At 42.1% G+C, this 21,019-nt stretch overlaps 1 protein-coding gene across 11 annotated transcripts in view; it reads left to right on the forward strand.

Moving 5' to 3' along the window:
* Positions 1–173: 173 nt before the first annotated feature.
* Positions 174–21,019, forward strand: part of LOC109926270 (epsin-2-like) — a 38,194-nt gene continuing 17,348 nt past the window's right edge. For 7 of the 11 annotated variants that reach the window (XR_007265666.1, XM_048617405.1, XM_020526139.2 and 4 more), the window contains exons 1-6: positions 402–467; positions 11,683–12,263; positions 15,586–15,822; positions 16,452–16,564; positions 18,055–18,111; positions 20,897–20,998. Coding sequence is in view for 10 of the 11 variants with exons in the window: in XM_048617405.1 (XP_048473362.1) it covers positions 11,906–12,263; positions 15,586–15,822; positions 16,452–16,564; positions 18,055–18,111; positions 20,897–20,998 (867 nt within the window). In the remaining variant the exon portion in view is untranslated. Of the gene's footprint in view, positions 251–401; positions 468–507; positions 806–6,708; positions 6,770–11,682; positions 12,264–15,585; positions 15,823–16,451; positions 16,565–18,054; positions 18,112–20,896; positions 20,999–21,019 lie in introns of those variants that run through there. The other 4 variants (XM_048617399.1, XM_048617401.1, XM_048617398.1 and 1 more) reach the window with 4 other exon arrangements.

Raw genomic sequence — 21,019 nt, forward strand, 5'->3', positions numbered from 1 at the left:
TGTCATCCAGCTCTGCACCTTGTTATCTCAGATTCTCCAGCATCTGCAGCTCCTACTATCTCTGATGTAAGAGTCCACATGAGCTGATACTATGCTGGAAAAGGAAAAAGGCAGCCTGCAAGGGGAATCCGGCCAGTCTCCCACCGCTGATTGGGTAAGACCCATGCCAATCACCCCGTACGGGGGCGGATCCACGGTGTCTACTGGATATGGATCTACAGAGTTTTCGCGATCTCGCTATCACGATTGGGTAAAGTGGGCGTCAATCTCGTAAACCTATGTACTATTGGTCAGACGCACATTGTCATCAAACAGGCCGTAGGTTTCCATTGGTAGGCAGAGGTGTCGATCATGAATATGGCCTGTTATTGGTCTCTGTAACTCTATCCCCGCCCTCCCGGGGGTAATGGGTGGGCCTAGAGCCGGGACCGTTGATTGACAGTCGGGCCGGATCGAGCGGGAAGGCGGTGAGTGAGTGACTAACGGTCCCCACGGCCGTTTAAACTGGAGACCTATTCCCTTCTGCTTTCCCCCGCTCTAACCGGAGCCCTCATCCATCCCGTTCGGGGGGGGGCCTGTATTCGGCTTGTCGACTGAGGCCTTATCGCCCGGGCCTCCCCCCACAGCCTCGGACTTGCCCCGCGGTCGCTGGGGGGCGGCGGTGGTAAAGCCGGCCCGAGCCTGAAATCCAGGCCGCTCCCTGGGATCAGTGTGTGGGCTCTTCTGGTATTTTTGTACCTGGACCCAAAACAAAAATACACCCCACCCGCTTAGAATGAATTACAAATCCTTCACCAAAATAAAGGTGAGAGGTGAGCATGGAGGGGATGTGTTATTAATGCCCCTTCAGTCTGTTCAATAACGCTATTGCTAGGATCTGACGGTCCCCTGTGATCAAGTCTGTGGGAATAATCCACTCCTAAATCATGGTCTTGGCTTTCCTGGAATCTCCGAGCAGAAACAAGAGGCCATTCAGGCCATCACAGCTGTGCTGTCCCCTGGGTAGAGCAATTTCTCCAATTGGTTGTACTTTCCCATCTCCAACCCCCTTTGAGAATAATAGGGACAGATTGGGGATGGCTCTGAACCCCTTACTGCTTACTAAAATTGTATGAGAGGGGGCCACTCTGCCAATTGTGGCTGTGTTGGGTCCTTGAAAGAGCTATTTTGTTAGTCCCACTTCCCTGCCTTTGTGCCATGCTCCTGCAACTCTTACCAGCTGTTGTGTTTTTATCCACTTCCTTCTGGAAGTCAGTATCTTTATGATACTGCATTCCTGATCACAACACTGTCATGCTTCTGATCCTGGCACTAGTATCAATTTGTCCTTGTCTTTTTTGCTTTGTCAATTATTCATATGGTCCCTAGCCCCCAACACCTGAAGTAGTCTGCTCTTTGTGAATTACTTGTTTACAGGTTATTAAAAAATTGCTTGTAACAGGTGAATTGTAGAAGCCAGTGTGACGTGATTATGAACAGACTGGACTCAGGAGGGGTCCTCTATCATTGCTGGCTATAATTTCACATTGAGCTGTTTTCTCATTTTTCTTATTGCCATTTCCTTCATATTTACCAAACTTGACATTCCATGGAATGCTGTATGTGTTTGAGTGCACCTGTAAATGCTGCATCAAGCTGATGGTTATGTCAGAGCTGTGTAATGTCTCTTGGGCTTCAGGCTGCTTTGCTGTAAGCATGAGTATCCCACTGGAACTCCCGAGTTGCCTGTGTACAGCAGGTGATGCGGGATTGACCAGAACTGGCAGCTCAGGTGATGCAGCAAAGGATGATTTCCTTGCTCCAAGTTTGGCCAGTAGCATTGAATACTAGGAAGGAGCAGCTTAATGCAAGAATGGTGGGTATACTGCCTGTGCTTCAGACAGGCAAATAGGCAAAATATTATACAGTTCTTTGTGAGTGTGGAGTGCATGGGTTGATTCCTAAAAGCAGGAAGCATTAAATTAATACAGTGCCCTGATTTGGTTGAAATATTTGGAAGACTTTTTAAATTCACTCCTGGGATATGGGTGTTGTTGGCTGGCCAGCACTAATTGCCCTTGAGTAAGTGGTGGTGCACTGTCTTCTTGAACTGACGCAGTAGGTAGACCCACAGTGCCATTAGGGAGGGAATTGCAGGATTTTGATCCAGTGACACTGAACTAAAGGCAATACATTTCCAAGTCAAGACAGTGAGTGGTTTGAAGGGGAGCTTGCAGGGCATAGTGTTCCCATGTATGTGCTGCTCTTGCCCTTCTAGATGGAAGGGGTCATGGGCTTGGAAGGAGCTCTTTAATGATCTTTGACAAATTTCTGCAGTCCATCTTGTAGGTAGTACATACTGCTGCTACTGAGTGTCAATGATGGAGTGACTAAATGTTTGTGGAAATGGGGCCAGTCAAGTGGATTGCTTTCACCTGGGTGGTGGCAAGCTTTTTGTGTGTTATTGGAGTTATACTAATACAGGTAAATAGGGAGTATTCCATCACATTTCTGCCTTATAAAAGTTGGACATCACGAGATGAGTTACTTGCTCCAGTGTTCCTGGTTTCTGACTAGCTCTTGTAGACATTCTTTACATGGTGAGTGCAGTTCAGTTCCTGGTCAGTGCTAACCAGGGTTGATCCCTTGGTGTGATGGTAATGGTAGCATCATAGAATAGGATAGAATCCCTACAGTGTGGAAACAGGCCCTTCAGCCCAACAAGTCCACACTGGCACAAAAAGCATCCCACCCAGACCTCTCCCCCTAATCTACACATCTCTGAACACTACGGGCAATTTAGCGCGGCCAATCCACCCCAACCTGCACATCTTTGGATTGTGGGAGGAAACTGGAGCACGCGGAGGAAACCCACGCAGACACAGGGAGAATGTGCAAACTCCAGACAGACAGTCGCCGGAGGATGGAATCAAACCCGGGTCCTTGGCGCTGTGAGGCAGCAGTGCCAACCACTGAGCCACCGTGCCGCCTTCCATAGGGAATATGCTAGGCTGAGGTCACAGATTGTGGTGGAATACAATTCCGCTCCTGCTGATGGCCCACAATGCCTCATGGATGTCAAGTCTTGAGTAGATGGATTTGTTTGAAGTCTGTCCCATTTAAAATGGTGATAGTGCAACATAATGTAAGATATTATCAATGTAAAGACAGAACTTCATTTCCACAAGGATTGTACAGTGATCGCTCTTACCTATACTGTCGTGGATGGATGCATCTGCAGCCAGCAGATTGGCAGGGATGAGGTCAAGTATGTTCTTCCCTCTGTTTGAGTCTGTAGCAGGTGGTGAAGGAATGAATCCAGAAGCTACATCTGTTAGAACTCAACCAGATCGATCAGTAGTGGTGCAGTGGAGACACTCTTGGTGGTGGCCATTGAAGTCCCTCACCCAGAATACATTCTGCACTCTTGCCACCTTCTGTTTCCTCCAAGTGCTCCATATGGAAGAGCACACATTCCTCGATGAAGGAGGACAGTATGTAGTAATTGACAGGAGGTTTCCTTGCTCATGCTTGACCCAATGGCATACACTTTCATGGTGTTCAGAGTCAATGTTGGGATTCAGAGGGGAAGGCCCTCCCAACTTTATTCCACGGACGCTGCCACTTCTGCTGTGCCTGTCCTGCTGGTGGGACAGGACATATACATGGATGGTGAAAATGGTGTCTGGTAATAGGCATGATTCCATGAGTGTGACTATGTCAGGTTGTTGCCTGATTTAGATGATAAGGTTAAGGTTGGAGTGCAGTGGCTGTTGTCCCAACTGTTCAGAAAGGTCATTCTAGGTTAGTAACCTTTGCAAACTGTGATAAGGTAAATAATCTAATAGTGTGTCCTTTGGTGATGCTTACCTGAACAAATTTGCAGATTTTGTATCATGACTGTGACATCTTTACTCTGGATGGTAGACACAAGCATTTTTTTTCATTTTTCAAAGGAGTGTGCCTTTCACTGGTCAAGCTAATGTTTATTATCCATCCCAAAATAATCTTCTGCAGATAGCCCGCTGATGACTTCTTGAAAACAACTGATCATCTTTGCTATAATAGATGGAAAAAAAGTTCCAAATGCTGGAAATCTGGAATGCAAACAAAGTCCTTGAGAAACTCAGCAGGTCTAGCAGCATCTGTGAAAGGAGAAACAGAGATGATGTTGAGTCCAATGTGATTTTTTTTTTTTTTTGGCACTACTGAGTTTCTAAAGCACTTTTTCAGTAGTTATTTGAGTGGCTTTTTCAGACAACATTTATGGATACAGTAACTGAACCAAATTGCTACCATACCTCCATGATAATCTGAGTTATTGTGTGTTTATTTTGGGTTGAATTTAATGTTTGAGGTAGGATGTGTGTATCCTGGCAATGAAACCCATGGAGTCAGAGTTGAATGTTTTCAGGGCACTCAATCCAATGTGAGAATGAGGTGCTGGTGAACAAGATTGGTCTTCCTGTTGGATTAAAACCTGATCACTGCAGGAATCCTGGCCCTGAGAGCTGTCTGCCAATGAGAGGCTACCAGCTCTCCACTACTGTGAGAAGTGATCCCTACGGGAATTGCTGTCAGGCCTGAGATCATTAATAGAACCTTGGAGGCAGGTAAGTTTGGAATGAGGGTACCAGGGACATGGGAGTTTCGAAAGGGTGACAGCAAGGATGAGTAGGAGTGCGGTTTCCTGCCACCCAACCAAACCCACCAGTATCAGATTCCTCAACTGAGGGCAAGTATGCTGGGTGCAAGGAGGCCTACTGTCCCCATTGGCTGCAGGCACACCCAACAGGACTTTCTGTGCATGGTGAGTTCCCTGCCCACTTGACATGGCTATTGAAGGACCTCAGTAAATCTTAGGGTGGGAAGTCACCCTCCACACTTTCCACCCAGCGATTGATTGGGAGATAGTGGTTCTCCATCCAACACTCGATGCTTGACACCAGCCAGGACAAAGCAGCCCACTTGATTGGTACCACATCCACAAGCATCTGCTCTCTCCATCACAGATGTTCAGTAGCAGCAGTGTACTATCCATAATACGACCTACAGAAATTCACCAGGGCTCCTAAGATGCGCGTTCTAAATCCGTGACTGCTTCCATCCAGATGGACAAGGGGAACAGATTAATGGGGACATGCCATCTACAAACTCCCCTCCAAGTCAGTCACCATCCTGACCTGAAAATATTTCACTGTTCCTTCAATGTCACTGGGTGAAAATCCTGGAATTCCCTCCCTAAAGGCATTATGTATTTACCTACAGCACATAGACTGCAGCTGTTTAAGAAAGCAGCTCACCACCACCTTCTCCAAGACAACTAAGGATGGATAATAAATGCTAGCCCAGCCAGTGACGCCCATCTCTCATGAGAGAATAAACAAACGTGCAAACTGCAACGAATCTTTGGCTGGAGAACATTACAACACTCGCTTCAGTTTGGCTATTTGAAGTGTCAACGTTTTTTTTTGTTTGTTGCTAATTCCATCGCAGTTCACCTGAAGATGTTGACCTTGGGGCCACTCCAGAAAAGCCTAGATTTTTATTATTAGTGGTCTGTTAACGACAGAAGCCAATGTAATTGAACAACAACGTATGCTTGCTTGCCCATCTGTGGACCCTTCACAGCAGTGTTTAGTGCCTATTGATACCCCTGCTGAAGCTCCTGATACACTCCCTGAGCACAAGGGCTTTGAGAATAGGCAAATCTTTAGTTCAGGGCCAGGGACAGTCTCCTCTGTGCAGTTCAATTACATGGTGCCATTGCCAACTGGGCATTGGGTAATCTTCTTTTAAAGCTCTGGATGTGTTGCAGCCTTTAAGTCACTTTCTGGTCTGTTTTAAGTGTTTCCTGTGATTATAAGTATACTGTTAAAACCATGAATTTTGCATCAGTTTGAACCATGTTGTTCTCACTCCAAGGCTTAAGTTGCCTGGATTTCATGACTCTTGCCTCCATACAAGAGCAGTGAAAACTGTTCTTTTTTTATTTGTTCACTGTTATGATTCTGTTTTGTATTAGTGCTTGTTTAGATGTGATTCTAGGAACAGGTTCTTATGAATTTACTAGCTCCCTTTCGCAGCAGAATGGTAGCCTCCGTTTATCGTGCACACGCGCTTTTACTACTTTGGGGTTGGGGAGCTGGGAGTTATGTAAATTCTGGAAGGTGACCTACAGAGCCTGGAGAACAAACAAGATGAATGTTGGTGAAAAGAATAGAATTGCTGTTTGCTGATCCATTCAATTTTTCAAAAAAAATGAGAAGTATGAATACAAGGTTTGCAAAATGAGTTTAATTTTTTGGAGCTAGTTCCCCCTTAAAGACTGGAAATTGGCAGTAAAACTTGCCATATGGACACCATCTTGATACAGTGATCCCATCTGCTGTCACTGGGTTCTTATAGCTTGGCGAATGAGTCACCAAGACGGTTCAATCTTAGATAGGACACGCTTGCTCTAAATCTAATCCAGGTTCTGTTCCTTGTTGCTTTCCTGGTAAAGTCACTAGTCAGTTATTGAAATCGCATCAGAAGGCATTTGTAAACTGCTTGAGACTTTTGAGCTCCAAATCAATCACTGGGTTTATTTTTGTTATTGGTTTCCATTGGATATTCTCTGCTGTAAGATTCATTGTATGCAGGCTGGCTGCCTTTTTGAAAGAGACAGCCAATAAAACACGGTTGTCTGGTTCTTTCCCTGTAGCCTGGTGAATATTTCCTGTACAAGTAGGGCGATAGATCTGCTAGACTTGGAATCTATCGGTAATGTTCTGTGGTGTTGCTCATGGTGAGTTTGATATTATGCTGGAATATTTTCTATGGAATATAGGGTTTTAGTTTGTGGTGCATTTTGAGACTGAAATGTACTCCTGATAAATGGTTCAACATTAGGCTGTAGAGGAGAATCTTTTTACTTTTTGACTGACAGATCAGTTATGAATTTATAAAGATTCTGCAACTGTCATGCTGGAGAGGAAGCTAAAACACAAATCTTTTGAAGATTCTCCTGTCGGTGCAAATAGAGGCAAGTGCTTCTGCTTCTAACCACAAGAATTATGGTTTTAGATTTTAATTTTTCGTTTTGGCTTGCTGCTCTGTGCTGCAGCTATTTAGGAGGTAGGAATGAAACCTGGAGCAGCAGGGTTTGCAAAATACATGGTGATACAGCTGGTATTAGCACAGAGAATAACATATTAATATATGAAGTCAATGTAAGGGAGAAAGAAATAAGTCCAAAACGCAGTTAACGTGCATGTACAGCAAACTTTTTTTTATTAATGACGTCTATGAGACCAGGAGTATATTGGTTGATCACATATTCCAGTTGATCAAGAGGTCCATATAAAAACACAATGTAATAAAACTTAATGTAGGGTATATGTACATCACTATTATACTTTACTATTTAAATGATTTATGCTGTAAATAATGCAACTTTGCCTTAAATAAACTTACCGAGAGAGCCTTCTCGCTTACACTCTCAACTGATTACTCGGAGATTGTGATAATGCAGTGAAATGTTGGTATTTCAGGTATATAATTTTGCCAGTTTATTGCGAGTGCTGGTTCATAAGGTACTAGTTAAAACAAAATGTGCTGTATGTAAATGCGTGGAGTATCATAAATAAGGTTGGGGACTCTGATTGCCACGTGGAAATATGATGCTGTGGCAATAATAAAGACCTGGTTCAAGTTTTAACAGAATGGAGTGTTGTGTATTCATGGGTATAGGTTGTTCAGGAAAGGAGGAAGAGTAGCAGTTTTGATTAAGGAGGACATCTCAGTGCTGGAGAAAGCATCTAAGGAGAGAATCATGTTGGCTCAAGCAAAGGAATAAAAAGGGTACAGTTACGTTGCTTGGTGAAATCTGTGGACTACTGTGAGTGAAAAGGATGTAGAAGAGCAATTCTGCAAGAAAATTTAAGGAAATGCCAATATTATAGAGCAGTCATAATGGGGGACTTAAAAAATCCAAATATAGACTGGTATACTGGTCGTGTGAAGGGCAGGTGTTCCTAGATTGTGTTCGACAGTTTCCTACAGCAGTATCTGTCCGGTCCAATGAGGGAGGATGTGTTTTTGGACCTGGTTCTTCGAAGTGAGGTGGATCGAGTGTCATTAGGGGAACAATTAGGAGACGGCGATCATTGTATTATAAGGTTCAGGAAGATTTTTGCCTATGACATGCAGCAATCCAGTGTGAGAAAATTCAGTTGGTGGAGAACAGACTTCAAGTGGGGCAAGAGCAAAGTTGGGCAGGTTTGACTGGAACAAAACGTTGGTAGGAAAAGCTACCTCCAAAAGCAGATGATTTGAGTATTGTCAAGGTATATTCCGTCAAATGGGAAAGGTAGGACGAATAAATCCAGAGCTCCCTGGATGACCCATTAGAAAAAAAAGTTTGCTTATGACAGGTTTAAGGCCGTAAATATAGTTGAGAACCAAAAGGATTACCGAAGATTTAGAGGGGAGATGAGAAAACCAGTAAAATAAGCAAAGCGGAATTATAAGAAAAGACTGGATGGAGAATCTTAGCTATGAAGACAGGCTGAAGAAGCTTGAGTTGTTTTCTTTGGATCAGAGAAGGTTGAGGAGGTGGTGGGGGGCACCTGATTGTGTATAAGGTTGAGGGGTATGGAGAGAGTGGATAGAAAGCACTTTAAGGCTCAATAAAGAGGGCATACATTTTTAAGATGAAAAGCAGGAGGTTTAGAGGAGACATGAGGAAAACACTTTTCACCCAGGGGTGTCAGGGGTCTGAAGGGCACTGCGCGGGAGGTTAGTTGAGGTGGGTAACCTCAAACTTTTAAAAAGTCCTTGGATAAGCACTTGAAGTGTCATTACATTTAAGGCTATGGCCCTAGTGCTGGAATGTGCAACTGGTATATTTTTGGTGGTACAGACTCAATTGACCGAAGGGCTTCTGTACTGTATGATTCTATAAACTAGCAGCTAACATAAAGGGGAATTCCAAAGTCTTCTATAGGCATGTAAAGAGTAGAAGAGTGGTTAAAGGAGGAACAGGGCTGATTAGAGACCAAAAAGGGGATTTACACATGGAGACAGGGAGCATGGCAGAGGTGTTAAATGAATATTTTATATTTGCCTTTACAAAAGAGCAGGACGCTGCCCTGGCCCTGATGATAGAGGAGGAAACACTGTCAATAGAGAGGCTCAAAATTAATAAGGAAGACACCTTGGATAGGTTGTTGGTACCTAAAGTTGACAAAGTACCAGGACTGGATGAGATGCATCCAAAAGTTTTAAAGGAAATGAGGGTAGAAATTCCAGAAGACCTGAAAATCAAAGCATCATGGCCTTGTCCAAGAAAGATTGTAATAATACTCCCAGTGGTTATAAAGTCAGTTTAACTTTGATGGGAAAGTTCTAGAAACAATTTATAGTCATGTGGATTAGGAAGAGTCAGCAAGCATTTCTAAAGGAGAAATTGTGTTTAACTAACTTGCTGGAGTTTTTAGGTGAGGATACATGGATTTCAAGAAGGCAGTTGATATAGTGCTACGTGACAGATTCGTGAGGAAAGTTTTAGGTCATGGTAAAAAAACGGGCAGTAGCAACGTGAATACAAAATTCATGATGGGGAAACGGTGAGTGATGGGGAAACGGTGAGTAATGGTCAATGGTTATTTTTTGGGCTGGAGGAGGGTATGTAGTGGAGTTCCCCAGGGGTTGGTATTGGGACCCTTACTTTTCTTGATATTTGTTAAGGATCTGGATCTTGGTGTGCAGGGGACAGTTTCAAAGTTAGAAGATAACACAAAACATGGAAGAATTGTAAATTATATGGAGACAAAGTGGAACTCCAAAAGGGCATTCACAAGTTGGTGAAGCGTGTGGATAGGGAGCAGAAAGGATTCATTGCAGAGAAGTGTGAGGTAATGCACTTTGGTAAAAAGAACATTGAAAGACAATATAAAATAGGGGGTACAAGGGCGTGCAAGAGTAGAGGGTATATATGTACACAGATCATCGAAGATCGCAAGACAAGTGGCGAGCATGGTTAATAAAACATTCAGTGTCCTTAGCTTTATTAATAGAGGCACGAGTACAAAAAGCAAGGATTGTGATGTTGAACTTGTGTAAGACACTTGTTAGACCTCAGCTGGAGGATTGTGTACAGTTGTGGATGCCATATTATAGGAAAGATGTGAATGCATTGGAGAGCGTGCAGAAGTGACTTACAAGAATGGCTTCAGATATGCGAAACTGCTAAAAGTTATGGGAGTAGACTGAAGAAGTTGGACTGTTCTCGGAGAGAAGGCTGAGAGAAGATTTGAGGTTTTCAAAATCACGAGCGAGTAGAATAGATTTAGATAGGGTGAAGCTGTTCCTAATTATAAAAGGGACAAGAACAAGAGGATATATATTTGAAGCAAGGGTAGAGTGAGGAAAATTGTTTTTATTCAGCAAGATGTTAGGGTATGGCATGCGCTGCCTTGAAGTGTGGTGGGGATTAGTTCATAATGAGGCACTGAATGATTATTTGGGTAGAAATAGCGTGCAGCAGTATGGAGAAAAAGCAGGAGATTGGCACTAGGTAATGATGCTCATTTGAAGAACAGGTGCAAGCCCAATGGGCCAAATGACCACCACCTCCATTGTAACATTTCTGTGATTTTGTGAAGTCAGCTATGGGTAGGATAAATTTGCTCAGTGCAGGCAAAATCATGGTCTTCAAATGAAAACTATGTACCAACAGGTAATTCACAGCACACCTCAAGGGCACCAATGTGTGGCCTATTAAAAGCTAGCCCAGTCAGTGACACCCACATCCCACAAATGAATAAAAAATATCATGGATAAATATAATAGCATAAAATGTTTTCTTTTTATTTGATCATTTTTAATTCATCCTTTTGAATATTAGTGATTTTCATAACTTGAGGGTAAATGATGAGAAATTAATTGAGAAAACATTGAGCACTTGAGAAGCTGCTGATCTAATTATATAATCATAGGTTTATATTTTACAAACAAGCAGTAGCAATTGTACATGATATCGTATATTTCAGCCAGTCATACTAAACCCTATAATTTCTATCTTTAAGTAGTAACACTCATTTTAGAATTTAGTGAAATGTTTGCTCTTTTATTTAAGAGAAATTTAGGTAAAAGATCAAGGCTGATGGTGCAGGATGTAACTGAGCTAGAATGAGTTGGGCGAAGGGTCAAGGCTCATTAGTGTAGGAAGTCACCAAGGTAGAATGAGAGAGATTTTGAGCAATGCTGAAGTTGTAAAATGTATATAGATTTTGGGAGGAGTGGAAGGTTGGAGATGAAGAATTACATAGTTCTAATGTCCTGGGAGACTTGAGGAATCGGTGTGAAAGTTTTCATCTAGTAAGGTGTGGCAGTGATACCGGAGACCAAATGGGATTGGGGAACAGGTAATTTTTGTTTTTTAATTTCGAGATAATTCCAATGAGAACTGGATATAGGTATGTGGGGAACAAATATTTCATGTTTAAGTTTTGAAGTAGTGTGAACGGAAATAAAACCGAACCAGGAAAGTGTCTGTGTGGAATCTGTCGAACCAACTTTAACCTCTGGTTTTTAATAATGATGAGTTTTTAACAAAACAGTGAGCATAGAGGGAGGATAAATAGAGCTTTTGTGAAAATTGAGCGGAATGTTCACAGGAACATGGAACATTGATCAACTTCTATTTTCTTGTTCCAGGTTGTAAGTATGTGGAAATGGTGGAACTGTTGGCAGAGTGAAGTGTCCAAATAAACGCTACTAGGACAACATGTAGTTAAATTCAAGCTGAGGAGGAAGAACACGTTTCTGCACAGAAATTGGTAATGGTTTAATACATTACTGCTGAAAGACACCTGTGGGTCGTGACCGCTGAATGGTGGCGGGGCAAGAGAGGAGATAAGGAAAGATTAGAGCAGTCACCATGACATCCTCGTCTCTTCGAAGACAGATGAAAAACATTGTAAACAATTATTCAGAAGCAGAGATAAAAGTCCGAGAGGCCACGTCAAATGATCCATGGGGTCCCTCGAGCTCATTGATGGCAGAAATCTCTGACCTGACGTACAATGTGGTAGCTTTCTCTGAAATTATGAGCATGATTTGGAAACGCCTCAATGACCACGGAAAGAACTGGCGGCATGTGTATAAGGGGCTGATGTTGATGGACTATTTGATTAAGACGGGCTCTGAGCGAGTGGCACAACAGTGCAAAGAAAATGTCTTTGCCATTCAGACGCTGAAGGACTTTCAGTACATCGATCGAGATGGAAGGGACCAGGGTAATCAAATAGCTCCTATTTATAATTTATTTTTGCTGTCAAATTTGATGCAAGGCCCCATAAAGTTGGGGTCATGGAGACCAGAAATGTAATGCTGAGTTTCTACTGTTGGTCCCCACCTTTTCTGGGCTAGAGCCAAAATAAATCTGGGTTTGTGCAAGTCTGTTAGTTGGCTGCAGTTGGTTGATGTGCATGGCTGGATCAGCAAGGCAACCTCTTAGTTGTGACAATGTTCATGGCATTCCGGGTGATTAGGTGCTAGATGACAACTGCTGCTGGCACGGCATGGTACTTAGTTTTGGGAGAGGTAAAAAGTATTGAGATGGAGAAAGAAGAAAATATACGGTCCACCCCCCATCACATGTGTCTGGCTACACTTTGAATTCATTCTTAAATTAATTTCTATGTGAGAGTACAACTTTTCAGTATTAATGCTTGCAGCTCTGTCTTTAGAAACATTTCTGAAGAAGAGTCCAGACCCGAAACGTCAGCTTTCCTGCTCCTCTGATGCTGCTTGGCCTGCTGTGTTCATCCAGCTCTACACCTTGTTATCTCAGATTCTGCAGCATTGGCAGTTCCCACTATCTCTAATTCACTAATGTCCTTTAGGGAAGGAAATTGGCATCCCTACCTGATCTTGCCACATGTGACTCCGGACCCATGACAATGTGGTTGACTGTCAACTGCCCTCCTTGGCAATTTGGGAAGGGCAATAAATGCTGGCCTAGCCAAAGATGCCCACATCTTGTGAATTAATTTTGGAAAAACATTTGGAAGCCCTCTGGACTTGAAAAGGTTGCCTCTGTCAAAAGTTCTTTTTCGGGCTTATTTTTAAAAATACTTTGACAGGGCCTTGTCTGAAAAGACTAGTGCTTGAGAGTATTTTTTTGTTCGTTATTAAAAGATCACAGGCTCATGATCTTTAAATAACACAGGCACCGTCAACTTTTTTGGTGGCTTGGGGGAGACTTGATTAATCTCTCTAGAATTGTGGCTGTGAGGTGTCAGTAATGGGGATCAAACCAGTGACCACAGCTGTATGAAGGGATGTAATAATGCTAGGCTGCTGCTGTTGGGATAGTTTATGGGATTTGTTTAAAAATGAAAATCTAACCCCAATTTTCTTTATTAGTTTAATACATGAAACATAGCTTTTAGATGGGGCAGGAACAGGCGTTTTAATTGACAGCTCAATACCAGTTTCAGAATCACTTGAGATTGAACATAAGAGTTGGTCGGTTTAAGGAAAAAAGGACTAATATCAATTTTGATCACTTTCACCATTCTGTAGTCACAAGATGCAATAATAATTGGTTGGTAACTCTATCAGAGTGGTCAGTCTCTTGTCTGTTTCTGTTCTAGACTCCGTGATATGAGGCAGGGTAAAACGTCCAATGGGGGAGAGCTTTGGGAGCCAGTTCAAACTGACTGCTGAGTTCCACTCCTTACACATGCCCCAAACTGCTTCTTTTTGAAAGAATTCATCTGGTTTTCATTGGTTTGATGTTAACTAGTTCCACCATCTCCTTGGGAATCATCCTTCATACCTGACCCCCACTGGCTTCCATACTATATTTCAGCTTGCTGAGGCCACTAAAATCCATCCAATTAGTCTGAAATCTGTTAACTCAGCACAGATGCAGAGTGACTCAGGAACATTCTAATTTGACTGCCTCCATATTGCTTAACTAGTGTCTTTACCCATTACCAGTTTAGTCAAAACTGGAGATGGTAGACTGATGGATTGATCTTGATCTTGATCTCTGCTATTCCTGGCAATAAGGGAATACCTTAGAGACGAATCCTACAACATAAGTCAAGGCCCTTGTTATGACTGTGACAGGAACATTACAAGCCCCACTACTCCACCATTCACAACATAAGTACAAATGTGTTGATTCAATCACCAAAATGACCATTTCATTCCCTTTTGTACAACTAACCAAAATAAAAAAGACTTTCACCAGGCTTTGTTAATAAACTTGAAGCTATCTGTTTATTATAATACCAATCTTCTTCAAACAAGGTGGCAAACACTGGTCTATATCTAAATTATAGTCCAGAATTAGAGCCAAATCCCCTGAACCCCAAGCACGCACGTTCTCACAATCCAAAAGGACAAGTATTCCTGAAAAGGGGGTTTTGTTTTTCAAAGAAAGCAAAAAAAAATCCGTTTGCCAAGGGTCTAATGACCTGTCACAATTCACCAAGTTTTCTGTTGATGAAATTGCATTGCTAATACTGTAACTAAAAACTAATGGAAGATCTTCAATTCGAATCGCAATTAAGAATAGTTCAGAGCCCCAGCATTTTAGGATTTGTGAGGTGGTCCAAAACACTGATTTTGGAATCTTTATCGGATTGCCAACGGTTTGGCAGAGTGAGAGACTTGCAGCTCCTGGGGTTTATTACTTAGTGACCACTTTTAGATTTCTGTTTTATAGACCCCAGTTTCAAAGCTAGATCCATAAACCCTATCTCCTATCTTCCTCAGAACATCTTTTCGTCAAAGTCACTTGACTTTCTGAAAGTGATGGGTAACCACAGTGCACGTTAAGCTGGTGATTTAATTTTCAAGAAACCACGTGGTAAACTCTTATCAATCCAGAAAATGTCCAGTTCCATGTCATCCAGTTTTTCACATGGTACATAAACATAAAAGTGTATTTCCCACACCATTCAAGCTTGTCCGTCTTGTAGTTTAGCTAATCTAATCTAGCATCTAACATATTTTAAACTCCTGTAGTACCTTTGTTTCCAAATACGAATGCAACCTTTAGACTTCCTGAGCATTAAGATGGATGGCAATGTACTGCTGTTGTTGGTGGTGCTGAGCCGGACACTTCGTGAATACTATGATCTTCCAGTCACGCTGTGGCAGCTTTTACATGCACCCAAGCACTGAGATAAGACTCATGGACTAATGTTTGATTCAAAAGACAGCTGCTCTGACGTTGCAAAACTTTTGGACTAGATTGTTGGCTGAAGTGAGGTGAGGGTTGAATGTGTAACCTTTAAATTTAAAGCGAAGCATACCCAACTGACATTAACGCAGTGTGGTTAGATGGAACTGTTGGTCGCTGTTTAGATGTCTGGTCTATATGTGCTTCCTGTAGTGTGTCCCAGCTGACGGAGTTTCTTACTTTATAAATGTCTTGTAAAAACTGTCCTGAAGCAGATGCTTGTTGCTTTGCATGTTGTAGGAATTAAAGGTTGGGTTCAGTTACACTGATAGGAGTATGTTTGTTTGTTTGTTGTGAGAGGCTGACCTTATTTTTATAAGTGCTGTTGTGACCAATGCAGTTGATTCTCTCCAAATCAGGTATCAATGTGCGGGAGAAATCAAAACAGCTGATCGCGTTACTCAAGGATGATGAGAGGCTTCGGGTTGAGCGGAGCCATGCGCTGAAGACAAAGGAGCGGATGTCGAGCGTGACGACTGCGGTGGGCAGCAATAACCAAATCATGTTTGGGCGCGGCTCAAGCCATCCAAACCTGTCCACCAGCCAATCAGATGAGTGTGGCAAAGTGGGAGGATCGCCTGCTTCCTACCATGGCTGTAAGTGTTCACATTGCGTGTGTTTGTAATTTCCCTGGGCTCACTTTGCAAGGCTCTTTTACTGGCCTAACTATAGCATTTGGTCCCATCTAGCAAAGTGGTGCCAGTAAAAGCCATTAATTACCTCTAATGCAATTATAATGACAGCATTATAACCATGTACAACTCACGATTCATGTATTATTACTTAATCCCATCATTCAGTAACCGAGAAAGTGAAGGACTCCTGATGATCAAACATACTCTGATTTTATTCTTCTGTCAATAAATGCACAGATTGGTTGCATAGTATATGCCTGTGGAGTCCAAATGTGAGCATTAACATGTTGGTCACAGAGTCTGGAAGTTACCAGTGTTTTTTTTCGGGTTTCAGTTTGAGTGCAAATTGCATAAATTTGGTTTTTACTTCCTCAAGTATGTAAAGATTTAATAAATGATCCAATAAGACTGTTAAACATGGTAAGACAATTACCCAGAATGTTGCAACTGTATACAACCAAATTGGTACAATAATACGGAGTTGTCGATGGGAAACCTTGGTAATATGTCTGGTAGTGTGACAACGTAGGTAGAGAGACTAGACTGTACTTGAAATGATGCATTCATCTGTCATACATTTCTGTCCGCAGCAACTTCACCAAAAATCTCCTCTGAGTTGGAGCAGACACGGCCCCAAACCAGCGGTGAGGAGGAACTGCAGCTCCAGTTGGCACTGGCTATGAGTCGTGAAGAGGCTGAGCAGGTACCCGGATGTTGCTAATGTTGGGGAAAATATAGATACTGCTGAATTTATGGCAATCTATGTTTCAAGATGGTATAGTGATGTCTCTAGACTAGCGTTCTAGAACCCTAGGCTAATATTCTGGGTTCTGGTTTGAATCTCACCATGGCAGACAGTGAAATTTTGAAATCGATTAAAAACTCTCATAATGGCAATTGTGTAACCCAATATTCATAAAAACCATCTAGTTCATTAATGTTCCTTGGATTTCCTCCAGGGAAATCAAAGGAAATCTGCCATCCTTATCTGGCCTGGCCTAGATGTCACTCTAGATAGGGATGGGCAATAAATGCCAACCTATTTGGAGATGCTCACGTCCTGTGAACAAATTTTTAAAAGTATTATTCCCAATTCATGGATACTGATAGGAGAAGAATAAACTGAGGTATGGGGAACTAACGTGGATTTGTGAGAGTGACCTTTAAAGGATTCCATATCCTAAAGAAGCTTTTGCTGTTTTAGGTACTCTGAATATTTTCTCTGTAGAGTTATGTCAGCATAATTGAATTTGTTTCTTCATAAGCTACATTCAGGGACAAAAATAGTAAAAGTTGAGATATGCAGATGTTTGCTTGATGTATGAAAAAGAAAATGCAGAGGCTCCTCCAGCTGCATGAATGATTCCACAAGTATTTGTAGCTCTGTTTCTTCACCCGTGTTCCTTTTACAGGTGAGAGAACCTGTAGTGAGTTCTGGCATACTGAACAGTGGGCAACCAGGTAGCACAGTGAGGCTAGTCCTGTCCTTAACCTCACTCATTTGTTTCCAACAAGGTCCGTGGGAGAGTCAGCCTGAAATCACTGAGGCAGGTTTTAGATCCCAGGGAACTTGGCTGCGTTTAGAACCAGCTTGGTTTTGAGTGACTGAGTGTTAATTTTTATTTCAAGCTTCATTTTTTTTTCTATTTTCTTTCTGTTACTAAGGTGTTATAATTGTCTTAAAATTTGCTTCTAGCGCCATTTGAACTCTCATTTTTGTTGCCTCCTGAACTTTGAAGCTTGATCTTAGAGAGATAAGAATATGAGGAAACTTTGTTTAATGTGGCTGGGCAGGGAAAAGTGGACAGGCTCAGGGACCAGGGACCAGGGACCAGGGACCATGCTGAGGTTAGAGTAACAGTTTGGTACCTCAATGGTGGAAATTTCTCTTTCAGTTCCTCTCAGGGAGAGAATTTTTTGTTTTTTCAGAATCCCACCTGTCCTTAAGCATCTGACCGATAGCAGGCAGATGAGGTCTTAGAATAAAATTCTTCAGTATCCCTATGTTAGCCCTGATTGACCAGCTGCTTAATTCTAATTCTCCTTCAGTTTTTACTGTCTCCTGTGAGACTGGTTCTTAATGTCCCACCATGTAATGTTACCCACATTAAGCAATCAGCTCTCCCCTGAGATTGTGATGATCCAATAGAGGAGTTTGTTATGGTGTCATGTTTTCTTCTTTGTCCTTTGTAGATCTTTAAAAGTGCCACCACAACTGGCAGCCAACCAAGGAACACTGTGAGTGCACAGGTAGGACCACTTAGTACTGAAACATAAAGCAGAGCAGAATGTTTAAATTTAAAGAACATATCCATCTGTCATTCGTGCAGGCATTGCACTTTGCTGTAGGCGCAGACTGATTTTAAAACGCTGGGTTTTTTTTCTTAAATGCCTCAAAGCTGTAACCTAAGACTGAACAGCATAGTTTAATCTGTAGGTTTCCTGCACCAAATAACCATTAACCACAGCGTGCAGTTACTCCAGTTTAGATACAGTATTTTATAGCCTTTAAGGAGAAATATGATCGTAAATGTAGCTGCACCTCAGGAAGATGATAATTCGTTGCAAGATATGATATACAAATGGGCAATGTGGTGTGTGATCAGTTCTGTCATTTCTTGTTACTCTGTGGTGTAAAGGCAATCTCCTAGTTCTATTACATAGCCTGCTTATGCTGGATGCAAAAAGAGGCATCCTATGTGACGTTTTCTCAACCAAGGATAAGTCATGTCATGAAACTTTTCATTTTGTTTGATTTTACTGATTCGCATTGACAGTTGATGTTGGGCAGTGTTGGAGTTTTTCCCTTAGCAAAACATACCCCCACCTGTTAGGTGTAGAATAAAGCTCCCTGTGCTCAACAGCTTGTCTTGGCCTCAACCAAAAGGTAGCTGTTTCTTTCCTTATCCATTCTTTATTAAAAGGCAGTTTTTCTTTTGTTGAGCACATGAAAACTGGGATTATCATCTTGCTTTGAATACTTACTGCCAGCACATTTGTATCCCACCCAGGTTGGGATCCCAATTTTCACAAGACAATTATATTATTATTCCACATAACAGGGTATGCTTACAGCTTAAACTGAAACAGATGTCTTTGAAAACAACATGTTAGGTTAAAGTGAAACTGGTGTCTGTTTCTGTTTTATTCAACACTCTTTCTTCCTCCTCTTCCCCCCCCCCCCCCAATAAAACCCATTAACCACGCCGCCACACTGTATGTGACCTAAATTGAACAGTCACACATCTTAATGTGTTGATTTGTGGATGATTTTGAAAAGATGTTACCTTTTTAATGTCACCTGTTGTTCCTGCAGCTCGAGCTTTATCCTGTGTCTTTTGTCTTTGTTCAGGCACTTCCATGTGTTGTACCTCTTTATGAAATAAAACCTGCAGATTTCTTCTATATCGTAAGAGTGTTCAAATGACCATGTGTAGTGATAATATTAATTGAGGAATACGTGGCAACCTTACCATTAATTCTCACCACAGGCGGGAAGGAATCTGCAGACAGATGAATGCAAACAGGCTAAAATTATTAAAATAAAATAAAGAACTGCGGATGCTGGAGATTTGAAACAAATTATTGGAGAAACTCAGCAGGTCTGGCAGCATCTGTGAGAAGAAAGCAGAGTTAACATTTTGAGTCTGGAGTCTGCTTTCTTCCCACAAATGCTGCCAGACCTGCTGAGTTTCTCCCAGCAATTTGTTTTTAATTGGCTAAAATTACTAAGTCAGATTTAATCATAGAATTTTACAGTACAAAGGAGGCAATTTGACCTGTCATGTCTGTACCAGCTCCTGAAAAAGCTATGCCCATTCTCCAGTCCTATCACTGTAGCCCTCTAAACTCATCACTTTCAAATATATATTCAGCTGTCTTTTGAAACCTTGTGTGAAATCTGCCTCCACCACTCTCCCAGGCAGTGCATTTCAAATCCTAACAACTCTATATACACAGAATCCACAAGATATTAATTTACTGTAACAAATAACTCCGTGTGCATGCCTGATGTCCTGCACGAATCAGTTGCAACAAATAACATGGATGCTGAAAACTCACTGCCCCTTTTCCCCTTTATCATCATGCTCTTCCTAACCAACTGTAGCAAACATGCATGAATGGCTCATTTTCATATGAACTTTGAGGATGAGTATACTTTTGTGGAAATAGATTTTCTAACAAAGTTAGGTGTGAAGCCTCTGGGTTTAGCATAAGGAGTTTGGTAGCTGCTCAATGTCACAACTACAATTTGAGTAAAGTTGCAACACTAGCTTCATGGTAGAAAATTGATCTAGGTTTGTACAAAGAATGTTAAGACACATTTAACCAGTACCTCAACTTTACTCTAACGCCTGCTGTCATGTGAAAATGAGATTGAGAAGCTGCCTATGGGCTGGGGCACATCAAAATTCATATTGCACTTTTGTGTTACCTCCAGTTTCCACCCTAAAGTATTTGTGTCTTATCCTTGAGTTCTATATTCCTATATGACCATGTGTAACTTCTAATTAAGGGGTACGATTTAGGTTTAGAAAGACTGTGTCATGTGCTTTCAAAAACACTGATGTGATTAAAATACTGTACCAGGCTACGCCTCTGAACTGTCCTGTTACACAGACATTGGCCATTTGTCATCTGAAGATCAGCCTTTGGAACATAGGCCATTTGGCCCTGCAAGCCTGCTTCACCATTCAACAGGTTCATTGCTGATGTGGTGGTGGTCTCTTCTCCACTTTCCTTGATGGCTAACAGGGTGACCATGGTAATGGAGTCTGACCCTTTACTGACCAAATGCTGTGCATGCTCTCATTCTCCAGTAAGTGGGCATCCATTCAGAGTCTGATCCCTGTGTAATTTCTTTACCTTTTCGTACCCCTAGCCCAGGACATACCAATGCTCATATAGCTTGTAGTTTGTGAGGCAGATTGTTGGAACAGACCTGGGTATTTTTCTGTTGGTCTGTTTGCAGTGATACCATGCTGGAGTTCTGGTTGGGTAAATCTAATTCTTGTATTTGGATTGGATTGTGCAGGATGAACAGCATCGCCGTGGTGATGACCTGCGTTTACAGCTGGCATTGGAAGAGAGCCGACAGAAACTGCAAATATCGGGTGTGGCTCCCCACAAAACCGAGGTATTGCCAGTGTCCACCTAG

This window comes from Rhincodon typus, chromosome 37 (genome assembly GCF_021869965.1).
Source record: "Rhincodon typus isolate 14 chromosome 37, sRhiTyp1.1, whole genome shotgun sequence".
In the NCBI taxonomy this organism is placed as follows: Eukaryota; Metazoa; Chordata; class Chondrichthyes; order Orectolobiformes; family Rhincodontidae; genus Rhincodon; species Rhincodon typus.